The sequence below is a fragment of the Simochromis diagramma genome, unplaced genomic scaffold (assembly GCF_900408965.1).
Source record: "Simochromis diagramma unplaced genomic scaffold, fSimDia1.1 OVJJ01000343.1, whole genome shotgun sequence".
NCBI lineage: Eukaryota > Metazoa > Chordata > Actinopteri > Cichliformes > Cichlidae > Simochromis > Simochromis diagramma.
Window position 1 is genome coordinate 8442677 of NW_024386831.1, and position 15464 is coordinate 8458140.

A 15464-nucleotide genomic window follows, 5' to 3' on the forward strand; every position below is an offset into this window, starting at 1 on the left:
GAAACATGAGTGCAACTCAAATATTAGGTTATGTAATATCCTGTGTACTGAGTGGACTTTCTAAGTGGGCAGCACAAGAAGCAAAGCTGGAGCCGTCTCCACACTGTAAAAAACAGCATGTGCTTTAGAGCACATGAAGGCTGTGTTATTCCAGGTCAAATAAAATAAGATGCATTAAGACAAACATGACAAAGTGCAATGAGAAGCCCAAAGCTCTGCGCCTCCAACAGCCTGCGTGTGCACAGGCCTGCAGGAAAACCACCCTCGTGTTCTGGACGCTTTCATGACAGCTGCAAAATCATTAGAGGCAGAAGGACACTCGGTGTGTTAGTGGATGCTCAGGCAGCGTTCTAACACACTTAAAAAGCTAAAATAACAACATTTTCTTTCCATTTGGTGTTAAATTTCTTGGAATGGCTTCTTTGCTTCCGCCTTTATTTTGAAGTAAAGCCTGACGCAAACAGAAGGTCCGGGCAAAATGTTTCAATGCATCGGGCTGCGCTCGAGTCAGGTGCAGCTAGGCAACCGGCATGGCTATGCTAATCACCACGGGCCCACGCTAGTATACAGTTTCATGGAAAATTACGCAACAAGTCTGTTGAACAGTTTCTTATGCATATTTTCACAGCAGCTTTGAATCATCTGCATCGGTGTGGTTGGTGATGCAGCTGGAGCCCCGACCGTGGCTTTAATAAAACATTCAGCTTATGCTAATGAAAAACTGCTTCCCTCTCGGTTCCAGGTCACTCTTGTATAATGAGGTCGGTGAAGATGGCGGCATGAATTTAATTGCAGAATTGCTGTAAAAGGGTCAGCTGTACTCCGGAGTAACGGACACGTGTTTTTAAGAGTGCCTGTTGATGATTCCAGCGTAGAAGCCTTTGGACGTGCAGAGCCCGGTGTGCTGGATGTGATCATCTGCCAAACTGTGGTGTGCTAATGTTTCGTGCAGTTTGGCTACAATAACTGTGACATTTGGGAAACTGTCACAATGTTGAGCCTCCTATGGAGAGATTAGTTTGTCGTGACCTGACTGAGACTGTAAATCTGGCGGCGCCTGCGTCTAAGCAAACACGACCCACCAGTGGACCACGAGTGGAGCTTTGCAGGAGTGTACTTTCTGCAAGGGACGAGTTTATGTGGTGCATCAGCGCTTAGAAAGCCAGTGATTCATCAGGTGTACACGATGATTGGGCCCACTGTGACTGATGTACACGGGCTGTGTGACAGGCTGCTGCAATCTGCTCCACACTTTAAATCAGACCCTGCATCATTAGACGACTCCTCCACCCTCGGGGGCCGACGGCCATCCGGTCTGAACCTGCTCTTAGGCTGCTGTTGTTTATTTTTAACACCTTCTGAATATAACCCGACCCTGTGAATCACCACAGAGACAAAGAAGCTCGCAGACACTCCCACTGATACTTCTGCTGCTCTTCTCCAACTGAAGCAAGATCATAAAACTTTTAATATGACAGGACAGAGTCAGAGTCCTGTTAGAACGAACGATCTGCATCTACTTTTTGTGTTTATTCAAAGTAAATGGACGCCCTGCATTAGTGTTGTCTGTCAGGCTGTGACAGACTAAGTGTTACAATTCACACAAAATCTGTAATTACGTGGTTGCTAATCCTGCATGAGGCCATTTCTCTGTCACTTCTGAGGTCAGCAACTCGAAATTATACTGCTGGGATCGCAGTTTAAGTCTTCACTTGACAGGACGTTTGTTTATGTGTTTTTCTCACTTCGTCTTCATCTTGTTTGTCACGCGATGTGTAAAAGAAGAAAGGAAAACTTTATCCAACAAAGGTCAAAAATTCATTCTCATTTTGTCTTTAAGATAGTCATGCTGTCTTGGGGAGATAAGGAAAAATGAATTATCAAGGCTTTTATGTTTGTCTTAAAGCAGCAGTTCTCGTTCAGCCAATCGTAGTTCAAATGTTCTGAGAGGAAAGTGAAATGTAACACCAAAGCCAGCAGGGGGCGACCTCTCTGTCTGCATCTGTCGATCACCACAAACATCTTCCCAGTTATCTCACGTTCTGCTTCAATTTCTGTAATATTTTGGCCACCTAAAAAAAATCTCTCTCAGAGTGAAGATGGACTAAAAGAAACACAAAGACTGGCTCTGCACTTCTGTACTAAAATTAGCATCTCAGCTGTGATGCCATTCAGCGGTTTGTAGGGTCCCATTACGAGGCATCGAGATGAGCATTTTATCATTCCTGGTGTTTTGGAATCAGATTTAATGAGGGAGGGGGACTAAGCTCGTTGTTCATCAGCCAATGAGCATGCCCTGGATTATATCCCTGACTCAGTCCAAAATTCCAAAGTGGACTTGCTTGGATGTCTCCAAATGAGCGACTGAACGCATAAATGGCATAGGAAGTATCGCCCCCTGGTGGCCATTAGGGTGAATGCACGTTTAAGGCACTTTAGCTTGCCATTATCATTCTCCTGTATTATCTAGAGCTAATACGGTATTTTCCGCACTATAAGGCGCACTTAAAATCCTTTACTTTTCTCAAATTATGAATTCTGATCATGCTTACTGACCTTGAACCGATTTTATGTGCTACACGGCGCTCAAAAATCTGTCAAAAATGTTTTAGTGCGACTGTGGTAAGCTACAAAGCCGGATTGTTGGAGCATTACAGCTACTGTAGTCAGGAGCCTCACGGAGTAATCTGGGTCCTAAACTCCGTCATTTTCAGGTCCCAAAGTCAAACGAACACTGCGGCATCACTGAGAGTTAAAAACTGTCTAAATTCTTTCACCTTTAATAAAATCATCAGTGTTGCTGCTTTACCAGGTGTAACAATTAAGTTTAACATCCAGGCATCCATGAAAACAGAATTTATTACATTTAACAGAGTTAGACGTTAGCAGGAAGTTAGCTTGCTAGTTAGCTAAACATGATATAGCATGTTCTGACTGAGAGATTTGTGAAAAATTCAAACGTACAGCTCTGCTACCACTTCCAACATAAATGAAGACAGAAAACTAAACAGCAGTGACGTTTGTAGGGTTACTGAAGTTGGGCTAGCTGGTATATAATGATGTGCTACGTGATCGCTAGCGACACAGCTATGTTAGCATAATATAAACACAGAAGAATGAGGAGAGTAAAGTTTGACTTATCTGACGGTTTTGTTTCGCCTAATGCGCCTTATGGTCCGAAAAATACAGTCGATGAAATTGTGTATTTGTAGTTGGTATGAGGGATGAACAGGGGGGGCTGTAAATTTAAAACACAGGGCTGTATTTCCTCCCCACGAGGGGGGGCTGTCTGATTGTTGGTGACTCTCTCTGTATTACTGTAGGATCTTTACATTACAACATAGAGCATCTCGAGGTGACTGTTGTGATTTGGTGCTACATAAATAAAACTGAACCGTTTCCCTATTCTAACTCAGATTAGCAGACAACGATATAAAAACAGCTGTAAAACCACGAACGCACACACATGACCACACAGAAGCGTATTACAGCCAGACTCAAAAACAAAAGCATATGTTTGCATTCATGTTTCTAAACTGATCACTGGGAATACGGAGCCTCTGTGGGTTCATCGCATTTTAAATGGTGCAAATCAAAGTGAGGGTGTGAATAAGAGCGAGCGCAAATGGAAAGACAATAAATGTCATGTCTGTTAATGAAAATGTCAACTCGTGCGGTGCTCTTGTATTATTGTCCTCCTTGAACTGTGCTCCTTCTGATGATAAGAGTTATTAGAGGTAAAAATAAAAACGTCCTGGTGGTTTCAGTTTGAGGAAATTGCAAACATCTACAAACTTATAACCCGTGTTTGTAGATGTGTGCATTCCCTTTGCTCATAGCTCATAAAAACTCGATAAGTGTAGCAACGCTACATGAAGTTTAATATGCGCTGTCATTTTCATCTCAGAAAACATCCAGAAGTTATTTATGAGACGAGAAAAACAGAAAGGCAAATAGAGTTATAATCATAAATCTGTGGCATGATGAGGAAAACCATCAGATCCTTCGGTGCAGAGCACAAAATGCAAGAAAGAAAGAAAGAAAGAAAGAAAGAAAGGAAGAAAGAAAGGAAGGAAGGAAGGAAGGAAGAAAGGAAGAAAGGAAGAAAGAAAGAAAGAAGGAAGAAAGAAAGGAAGAAAGGAAGAAAGGGAGAAAGAAAGGAAGGAAGAAAGGAAGAAAGAAAGGAAGGAAGAAAGGAAGAAAGAAAGGAAGGAAGGAAGAAAAGAAGGAAGAAAGGAAGAAAGGAAGAAAGGAAGAAAGAAAGGAAGGAAGAAAGACAGAAAGGAAGAAAGGAAGAAAGAAAGAAAGGAAGAAAGAAAGAAAGGAAGAAAGGAAAGAAAGAAAGAAAGGAAGAAAGAAAGAAAGGAAGAAAGGAAGAAAGAAAGAAAGGAAGAAAGGAAGAAAGAAAGAAGGAAGAAAGAAAGAAAGGAAGAAAGGAAGGAAGAAAGACAGAAAGGCACAGGAGACAAGTAAAAACTGGTTAAATCACTGAATCACCAACCTTCAGGCCTGCAACATCGTCGACACAAGCAGCAGAGTCAAGGACACAATGCAAGGACTCCATCTTGCATTCAGAAGAAGCAGAACCTGCAGTCTGAATGTTGTAAGCTGATGCTAATGCAAGCTGCACGAGTGCCATTGGCATGCTGTAATGCAACAGTGGTGTCCTGGTACGTGACTGTCAGCTCCTGCAGATGCAGGCTGGTTATTTTACCGTGCAGCTGTATAAGTGTGCGTTTGTTTTTTCTTACTGTGTGTTGCTCTGTTTACCCTGCAGCATCTTCTCTGCAGAACCACACCCCGATTTTGGATTTCATGCTGCTAACTTGCATTAGCATGTGCTTGCCTTGTGTTGACCATGTGTCAGGCCTTTCTCCACTTACCCTGGGGTGAGAGGATGGCATGCACTTGCTGGGAGGGGGGTTTGTTATAGAGGGTTAGGGATGGGAGTTGGGAGGACAAGCACACACCTTCAGTGTGGGACACAGGCAAAGAGATCTCCATGCAAGCAGCGGACTGGGCCTTGCGGAAGGGCGGTCGGCCAGGGCCTCTGCGGGTAAGCCGTGGCCCCTCGGGACCCATCGGAATGCGAGGCTTCCCCGCCGAGCAGGGCTGGGAGGTGGGGCTAGTGCAATGTCCATTGACATGATCTGTAACAACGGCAAAGCATTAGCAAACAACAGAAAGAGGGATGTAATTCAACTTTAAACATATTCTGATTTACTGCTGCATTATCCATCTTCACAAGTCATTTAGTTTGATGGGAAGTGAAATAAAAATCAGGGCAGGGAACCTCAAATTAGGGACGAGATTTTCCAAGGAGATAACTGCTTTTCCCTGCCGGGAGACGCTTTGTCTACTAGACTGCAAAAAGGCAGGCTGACACTAGATGACCGATGAAGATGAATATTTCTGCAGCGTAAGAGGAGCAAGCTGATGCTGAAAATTTGATTGCCAACTAGGAAGATGATAGTGAGGGGAAAAGGGAGAGTGAGTGACAGAGGCTGGAGAGTGGTTTGAAGTAAGTATGTGCAAGGAGGGGATGCCGGGGCAGAGGAGGAAGATGCAGAGTAAAACTGTGAGTGCAGCTTCATCGAGTCTGTGACGTGACATAAAACAGGCTCGTTTCATCTCCACTTTGTTGCTTTTATCTCAGTGAACTGTGGGGAAACCTTGTTTTTAGCAGAAAGCTTTATGACATCCAAAGCTGCAGGTGAAGAACGAAAACAAGCTCTGCTCTTTATTCTGTCAAATTAGCACTCGCTTATATTGGCTGGGCTACAAATTCATCTACGGACAGAGCTGATACCAACACACTCGGTGATTTCTTTACCCCTCGGGGACGAGTCCGTGCACTGTGCTGGAGCCAGACCCTGTTAATGAGACAAAGGAAAGAAAGGCCGGGCTGACCTTCTCTCGTTCTGTGTTCAGCCATACCTGTGAGCGGGCACGAGAGGCGGCCGGATCGATCCCAATATGCCGGCACTGGTATCGATCCACACTAGTGCGTGGCCCGTTTTTCACTATGGAAATGAAACAATACCCTCGAACATGCGCTCTCGTGGTGTTGACTCGTGTGCATTTTATTGAAAGCCTGCACACTTTTAAACCACAGAGGAGCTCTAGAGACGCCACAGGTACACTCCAGCTCTCCAACGTACACAAAGGGCCGATTAAATAATGAAGGCGGAGCTCACAGGTGGGCATCACAGTGATAATAAACATCAGTATATGGACACACTGACCCTGTATTTATTTACATATCACTACGCTCTCATCCTCACTGAGTACATGAGCCCCCTTTTTATCAGTGACCCCCCCCCAGCAGATTAACAGCAGCTGTGGTCGCTGCCGTGGGAGGACAGAAGCTTTCCATGTGTGTTTTGGTGGAAGGTCTTATACATGGAGACGAGTGGAGCAGATAAACAATATCATGATCATTTGTGCAAACACTCGAACATTCCCCGCTCGCTCCTCTCCGATCGTTCGTCTCCGGCGCCCAGAGAGCTCTGCCGTGCAGCCAGTCGCTGCAAAAATGATTCAATTTCAAAGTGAAGATGAAAAGCTCCAGGGTGCCACCCAGTCCACGTGCAACACTCACCCAGTTTCACAGCAGGACTGACGAGGCAGCGCGGGGACTGAAAAACTGCAGGTAACACGGAGCGTTTGACGCCGCCGCGATCGGGCTTCACGTTTTGTTCATTTCGTTGCCTCGAAATGTTCTGATGGAAACTGGTTTACAGCTGAGAGCGCGACACTGTGCTGACGTGCACATCCCACTCCACCCCCTCATCACACGCGCACAAACACACATCATCAACACAAAGGCACAAACACAATAGACTCGAGCGTCTTCCTGTCACACAGGTTTCTATTGTTGTGGATTTTAAACCTTCAGCGTTTGCAGCTCTACTGTTTTCTTCAATGTTCGATGACGACACCAAAACTAAATGTGCTGCATTCAAAGTTTGGGTTTCTGTCCTCACCCTTCCTGCTGATGGAGCATTTACCAAACAGCAAGTCAAAAATCAGGAGGCACGTTTGGGGTTAGAGAAGCAGAAGTTCTGGGAGGCGACAGCATGCGTGGCGCTGCAGAGGGAAACCTGAGATCTGCATGTGTGTGCAGCAGTTACAGATGTATGGGGGGGTGGGGGGGGGGGGGGGGGGGTCCAGTCAAAATGGAAGGAAGGCTGTTTAAGAGAGAAATGGGCCAGTTACAATGAGCGAGGTAGCAAGTGATCCAGCACCGCAGAGCAAAGCCTGTCAATGGAGGAAAGGTTGCATAAATCAGAGGATGGTCCAATCATGGTAAAGCGATAGAATGCCTCAAGTTCAAATATGGGCATGAGCTACAAATCACCTTTGTAAACACTTGCAAAATGTAGAGGGAACAAACACAGACGCTTTAAATCAAAACACACTGACGGGCAAAATGGACGAACACGTTAGGCCGACAGTCTCATGGGCTGGTTGAACAGGCGGACAGAGCAACAAGGAAACTGAAAGAGGAAAGTTTGAGTGAAATCCAAAAGTACTAATGCAACACAAAAGCCTAGAAACCATGAGAAAAGCAGAAACTCAAAGGAAATCAAGTGAAAACTGCTGGCTTTCGCCTACCGTACCAAGATCAGTCTTAAGATCTGTTGGCAGACTTAACTTTCTGCCGGGTCCCTTTACTGAAACAAAAGAATAGGAAACAAAGCACCAGTTAATCCCTTCAAAATAAAATAGAACAAAAAAGAAATCATGGAAGAAGAAAACAAAGGAGGTGTAGTCTGCTTCAAACGATGGCAAACCAAAGTGGGGAAAAACTGAAAAGAAACCAAATGAACAAAGAACATGCAAACTGGTGCACTTGCATGTTTGCAGGCATATTTTCAAAAAGCATGCTCCACTGTCATCCCAGGCCGGCACGATCAGTGATACTGAGTCAGCGCAACGGCAGGAAGTCTCGAGTGGACAGAGCGATTACTCAGTGATTAGTCATTTGAAGCAGGTGCTCTCTTTGCATCTCTTAACGTGTAAAGACTCATTCTGATGTTTTTAATCACTCTCCTCCTCAAGTCTGCACCTGGAACAATGAAGTCCGCTCTGTGGGCCTGGGATTTGACGTGGAAGCAACAAATGAACAGGGTGACACCACAAAGTGTCATAAAAAAAACTAAGTCAGACACTGAAGGCAACCAAAATAACCACATACACATTTTGCAAGCATTTTGCAGTAAGGAGAGAACTGCAAAGGTCGAACTCGAGGCGTCACGTGTCAGTTTCCCCTCAGGAAGAAGGCGGGATTTAGAAGACACGATCCAGCTGATGACCACGAGGAAAGAAAGCACGAAACACCTGCTTGATGTCATTCAGCATGTTTGCTGCACGGCCGACGCTGGCGGCTGAGCGTGTGATGGGAAACACTGGTCTCACCGGATCTCCGGTCATTAATTTGTTTGCATTTCTTCCGTGAACCTCGACGGACTTTTGAATAAGTGCTGCTAATGAGATAACAGATGAGGGCCGTGTGCTTGTGCGCTCTTCATAATAAACCAGAGTCACCAGATGCTGCTGCGACCGCATGAAAGGTGCAGCGTTGGAGATGCAACGACAGGAATTATGTTCTCATAATGAACCTGTAGCTCACAGATGCTTCCTCTGTTTAATGGCTCAGCGGCTGCATTAACACATCATAAAATGTATTTTAATCAAAATAAACCGGTGGGACTGATCTGAGGAGCCGAAGGGTCTCTCACTGTGACATGAATATTAACCAGCATGCACTGCACCCACTGGAATTCAGCACCTTTGGTTTTAACCACAGAGACGGAAAGTGGCGATGTCACGCGTTCACGTGTGTTCTGCATTGTTCTCGTGCACACAGTGTTTTAAAACACACGTGTGACAGTAACTGATGTCGGACCAGCCTCATCGCTGACCTCAGCACTCTGCTCATTACTCCAGGATTCACAGCAGAATGGAGCCAACGTTTCCTTCTTGTTATCCAGCAGCAGGTGGATCTTTAGAGCTGTTGTTGTGACCCTGCAGGTCGCTGCATTTGCAGCATTTACATATTTATCAGCCTGTTTTTCTCGCCTGCACCGGCTCTCAGCAGGTAACGTCTTATCTGTCCACACGGACGGCGAGCACAGAGACAACACAGATACCTCTGAGAGACATAACTGCAGCGTCCATCGTACTTCCTGTGGCTCGTCAGGCCCGTGTTCATCTGTCTTCTCTAACTGTCCTGCTGCTCTTGTCACCGATCAAGGTGACACGTCTTGTGTCCAGGTTACAGTAATGTGCAGAGTGCTGACATCCCAAACGAGGCTAACACAGGACTAAACCTCTGATTAACTAACTTCTGAACATCCAAAGCAAGCTGAGGGCTTATTCATCAGAGAGGGCTCCATGCAGTTAGTCAGAGACAGCACAGTGATGAATGTTAGCCAAGAGCACAGCAAGATAAGACAGCAGCTTTACTGACACGCAGACAGACAGAGACCCCGAGCGCCATCGCCAGGTGCGGGAGCATGTTTGTGTTTAGATGTGAGCTTCCGGTGAAGGCGCGATGATTGATGTCAGACAGGCTGAAGCGCCGGTGCTGCAGCTGCAGCCCATCTGCCTCAGCAGCATTGCAGGATGATGAAGAACCCGAGGTCTGGACCCGCCCTCCACACACACACACACACACACACACACACACACACACACACACACACACACACACATGCACCAGCTGCAGTTTTCTGCACAAAGCATGGAGCACACTGAAGAGCAGCCACAGTCTGGAGTCCTGTAAGCCTGTTTGCACTGCAGGCTTCACACGTGCTGCGAGAGGCTTCGACCGCACTTTTCACATAGTGATGCTGCTGCTTGGTTTTATTAGTTCTCGACTGCAGATGCTTCATGCTGAACCGACCCATGACCCACCACAGGTGACGGAGGAGCCTCCTCCACCTGTGCACCTGCTGCTGTTTAACTACCGTCTACAGCTTCTATTATATATACAACATTTGTGCTAGCCAAAGAAATATGATTCGTTGTTATGAATTTACTGTGTCCCCATTGGTCAGTGAGCACGAGGTTTTATTTAAAGGCTGAATATGTTATATTGATACCTGTGCTTCAACATTAGTCAGTAAACGTCTGGCGCCCTGCTGATAGTGTTGCTCACAGTGTGGAAGCAGCGTTAGCATGCAGGTGCAACATCAAACAGCAGCCTAATTATCCCCTCTCCCAAAACAACGACACAAACAAAGAAAGAAAGACAGAAATTCCAAGCAGGTGTCCACGAAGAGGCTGAGATCCATGAAACACCCCTCCTCTTACCATTGTCCAGTAAGTAAAAGACTGGACTGCAGTGGCTGGCTCTCAGACTGGCCACAGGCTCGGGCAGGACGCGGGGGTCATTGTGAAGGGAGGTTGGGTAATGAACTGGAACAGGAGATCCAACAGAACAGACACAGACTTTTCAGGGCAACAGGGGAGAGACAAACACAGTGGGTGAACTGGGGAGAAGAGAAACTTGCAGGTAATAGGAAGGAAACAGTCGTGAGGTTATGAAAACAGAAGGTGTCATAAGAACAGCTGCATCCCACCAGCAGATACTGGGAAGGTCACATAGCCATCACTGCAACACACCACAGGCTCATCCTACAGAGCAGCATTTTCCAGGCTTTTCCAGGTAACTTTATCCTGGAGGCGGTTTACTTCCAACCATGACCCGTTGCCGTAGCAACTCATATTACAGCCCTAACCTGTGCTGCAGCAGGTTACGTTCAACAGCTATGACATCACCACCTGCTAACCAATCAGCTCCTCTGAGGATTGTCCACAGGCCCTGGAGGATGGCTCAAAGCTCTCTGTGAGCAGAAGTCTTTCCATAAATATGGATAATATAATATGGATAATATTCCCTCAGTATTTCCTGTTCTGCAGACTAACCTGCACCATCCGAACACAGCAGTTTAAATTCTGTTCTCATGTCTCATCTTCAGCTGAAAGAATAAGAGTTCAAACGTGCTTACAGCCATTAAATATTCATTGGATAGAATCATGATTCTCCTGTGTCTGACTGATTGAGCTGTAATATTGATAAGTCTGTTAGCTGCCTGTACCCAGCTATGCCTTATTAATAACATGGCAGCAGTCTTTCTGAGTAAAGCTCACACACACACACTCAGCACCTTTGATGCTAAGCTACTGCACACTCACAGGTCCCATTACTCACTTTGAGGAGGTGCTTTCTTACACCGGCTCATACAGCTGAGTATTGTGTATCTAACCACGTTTGACCCAACGCTCACGCTCTGCAGGACAGGAGGACCAGGAGGACCTGGAGAACTTCAACATGCCAGCTGCAGCAGCCAGGGATTGAACCACCAACCTCCTGATTAGTAGACGCTCCGCTCTGCTGCACTCACTGCGGGTCTAATACAGTTTTATCCTCCACTGCAGAACCTGCTGCTGTGCTCCCAGTAGATGTTTCCATGTCTGTGACTGGTCCAGTTCTGCCACCCTTTCATGTGAATGAGCTTCAAACTGGTTTCATAAACTCAGGGTTAGCTTATCAAACTTATCACCTGACTGCCACATATCCTGGGTATGCTGCACAGGGCCCACATCACCACTACTTTACCCCATTTCTACTGTCTATCACTGCATATAGCCATCAGTCATCACTGCTTATACATACACACAACAGTTTTTAACCATCATTCATAAACTGACCTGGTCGGATCCTTCGTTCGGTGACACTATTGTCACCCGTGAGTAACTTTACTGTTTTGTTACCCCGATGCTGACACTGTGGCTGAAGAAGCCTCTGACTGCAGAGACATGACTGACTGGTACCAGTGGGAACAGTGGACCTGTACAGCTGACAGAACTGCATCAGGGCAAGAAAGCTGATTTAAGTGACTTCAGACGTGGCAGCTTTTCACTGCACAACCATGTCGTGGTCGTATGTCATTCACTTACAGAGGTCGGCCCCTCGGCGAGGTCAAAGGTCAGAGGTGAATGGCCAGACAGCTCTGAGCATGGTTTAAGCTCGAAGAAGACAAGCTGGGTCAGCAGGAGACCAGACTGGGTGCTAAGAACAGGAAACTGAGGCTACAACTCAGAGAGACCCACGAAAACTGGGCAACAGAAGATGGAAAATATTACCTGCTCAGAAACATTGAGAGGGTGGAGTTTATTATGACCACAGTGTACCATCCTGTGATGGATGCTTCCAGCAGGATAACACACCGCCTCACAGATCTCAGCCCCGCTGAGCATCTTTGGCATGTTCACATCACGGACGTGCAGCAGCCGTCTGAAGGCTTCCAGCACTTTGTGCAGTCTGAGCCAACCTGGTACCGCAAGGTAAATGGTCTGTATTTATATAGCGCTTTACACAACCTGTCATCCACCCATTCACACACACAGCCACACACTGGTGTAGCCACAGCCACCCTGGGGCGCACTGACAGAGGCGAGGCTCTGGCAACCTTCCGATTACGAGGCGACCTCCCAACTGTTGAGCCACGATCGCCCCTGTACCTAATGAAGTGGCCATAGGTCCTGTGTTTGTATTAGTGTGCAGAGCAAAGCTGTTGGTTAACACGGTGCTGGAGGTGATGACATCACAGGGGTAGGCCACACATTCAGACTATCGCTGGGCGGTGACATCATAAAAATATCTACAGAAGATTTGAAGGAAATGAAGAAACGCTGCCATTCAGTTTAGATGTTTGTAATAAAATAATGTTTCTTTTTGTAGAACGATCTGCAGCTAAATTAACGTTCCTGATAGCGAGCTAATTTTTAATTTTGTGGCGGGTGTGAGGGAGCTGGGAAGCATCTGCCTCACTAAGGTGAAGAACACACTCTTGTTATGCTTTTATTTTGAAGTCCACTAACTGCTCCCACTTTTGAGGTCAGCTTCCTGAAGGCCCGATTCATGGACTGCACACATGATTAACACATGGCTAACCATCCACTGCTACAGCAGGCTTTGCTACATGTGTATTATTAGCTAAACACCATGGTTAGGATTTATGAAACTTCCTGGTTTCATGAAAGAGTTTTTAACACTGCTGAATCTTTCATTTTACTTTTAATTTATTTTCTGATTTTAAAATAAAAACCACAAAACAAACAAAAACCTCCCGAGTGACCGTGCAGACTCGAGGAGCATTTAAAGGAAAGCATCAGGGATTTAAGCATGTGATGAATTTAACTGTTTCTCTGCAGGTTAATTAGTGCTTACATGGGTTTGTACATTACACAGACATGGCTGTAGAAAACCCTCCAGCAGGGTTTAGCTGAAAAATGTGTATTTAAGCTTCTTTTAAATGTGATCAAACCTCACCTTTCCCCTCAGGTGCTAAATGTACCCCGTGGGGTCAGGCTTACACGTTTAGGTACAACCTGCGGTACCAGGTTGGCTCAGCGTGGACAAAGTGCTGGAAGCCTTCACACGGCTGCAGCGTGGGGGTCAGGCGCCGAGCACTCGCGTCTCGTCTTGTTAGTCCCCTTTTTGAGGTCAAGCCACGCTACAGCGACATGTACTGCTCCCAGAGGAAATCTAACACACGACCCAAACAACACACCTCAGGACATTAAAGAGAAGACAACGGGAAGGATGTGAAGGGAGACAGCTTTGAGGCCGGAGAGGGGCCAATTACTGTGCCTGATGACAAAAGAGAGACGGGAGGAAGGTCAGGAACAAGAGGGGAAAGCTGTGCTGAGAAGTGAGAGAGAAGCTCCTGTTATTGACACGTGGGGTGAATCGGGACGATGCCTTAATAAGCTGTCCACAGTCTGTTTATGGCATTGAACAGATACAGCACAACAGGTGTGCCGGGGACAGGCGGACAGCCTCTAATGGCCACGGAGCAGGCTGAAGAAGATATTCAGCAGGAGAAAACAAAGCGTGAACTCTGCACCTGTCGGCACAGCGCGGCGAGCTTTGTCTGCGGGCGCAACTTTTAATACATTTCACATCCGCGCTGCATTAATATGAATGAGTCCAAACCTGATTTAACTGACATTTAAAGCCGTCCTGCTCTCAGCCATTGCTGACATTTCTTATAACTATGAACCTCAGCCCCCCCTCCCCCCAGCGTTTAACCGTTAAAGCGAATCAGACACAATCATGCAGCGTCATGCCGCATCTGTCCACGTGCTTTTCATCCACCGCTCCGTAATTCTTCTCCTTTCCATCTCTTTAATTAACAAGCGACAGGCCTGTAATAGGACAGAATGACCGTGACCTCGTCCACATCACAATGCTGAGAGACTCCCCGCCACAGCAGCACAGAACAGCTCGTCCTGGATCTGTCACGCTGCTGTTATCCTCTCCTCGGGAGGCTCAAAGCCAAGGCTGCAGAGTCCACGTGAGAACAAACCGACAGTGTGTCCTGTGTGTGTTTACACAACAATCACGGGAAAACCATCGACGAGCAGACTGTGGACAGCTGAGCTAAATTACTGATGCATCCACAAAATGCATTTGGTGGGATTTTACGTTCGTGTTCGGTCTCCTGTGGACACGGATCTGTGCTTTAAGTTACACAAGCGGATTTTTAATAAAGCTGTCACTAAACAACGGCTGGCGTATCGTTTTTAGCATTTGGCTCCATCTACCTGTTTATGTTTCCCCGTCAGGCCCACGTGGATCCGGCCTGACACCAGACTACATACATATACTGAAGGATCAACGACAGGACAAGAGGAACGGTCTGTGCATTGCTGGTTGGAAGGCAGGGATCAGTTTTCCTGTGAATGACTTTGGTGAAGAATCAGAAAGAAAACATCAAACTGAGTATTTGCATGAAACGTTCGTGTGCACAGTCAATGAAAAATGAACCCCAGCAATGAGATCTCACACAAAGATCGACTGTGGCTGCAGTTTTTCTGCCACACAGAGAAACAAACATGAATTAAACAACTACTGAAATGTTGTTTTGCAGGTTTAATCGAGTCATTGCTGCTTCTGAAGATTAAAAACACAGTTCCATTATCCTCCTTTCTTTAAAAGCCACCAAAGCACAATCAGCCGTCGAGGCAAACTGAGGGATGATACGATGACACAAAGTGCTTCGGCGTCTGTACTCGTCTGTTTCCTCTCCAGGTTTTATGCAGTAAGATTACCTGATGTGGTACCTGAGTTCTCTGTTTCCTATCCTCTGTTTTTATTTTCCCGTCTGTTACATGAGCGTAGGAAACACTGAATAGGATTTGGTTGTTTTTTAACCTGAGGCCTTACAAACCCGACAGAGCCCCGAGGACACGGCGTGCCAGCCTGGCAGGGACTTAAGCACAGATCTACACACTCGTTTGCTCAGGTGGCGTTTCCTCTGAGACACACAAACACCTGCTGGGAAATGTTCTCATCTCTTCTTCATCCATTACACGTTTCTGCCTCATTGTCTTCAGCTGCACTGATCTCATCCAGAGACCAGCTTTCAGATGTGCTTCTGTCACAT

At 46.3% G+C, this 15464-nt stretch overlaps 1 protein-coding gene across 16 annotated transcripts in view; it reads right to left on the reverse strand.

Annotated features, from left to right (window-relative positions):
• Nucleotides 1–15464, reverse strand: part of stxbp5l (syntaxin binding protein 5-like) — a 126674-nt gene that overhangs the window by 11439 nt on the left and 99771 nt on the right. For 4 of the 16 annotated variants that reach the window (XM_040027802.1, XM_040027800.1, XM_040027801.1 and 1 more), the window contains one exon: nucleotides 4971–5150. The exons of 4 other annotated variants lie outside the window; for them this stretch is intronic. In XM_040027802.1, the coding sequence (XP_039883736.1) occupies nucleotides 4971–5150 (180 nt within the window). Of the gene's footprint in view, nucleotides 1–4970; nucleotides 5151–7622; nucleotides 7677–10320; nucleotides 10459–15464 lie in introns of all 16 variants that reach the window. 8 more of the 16 variants (XM_040027793.1, XM_040027795.1, XM_040027790.1 and 5 more) reach the window with 4 other exon arrangements.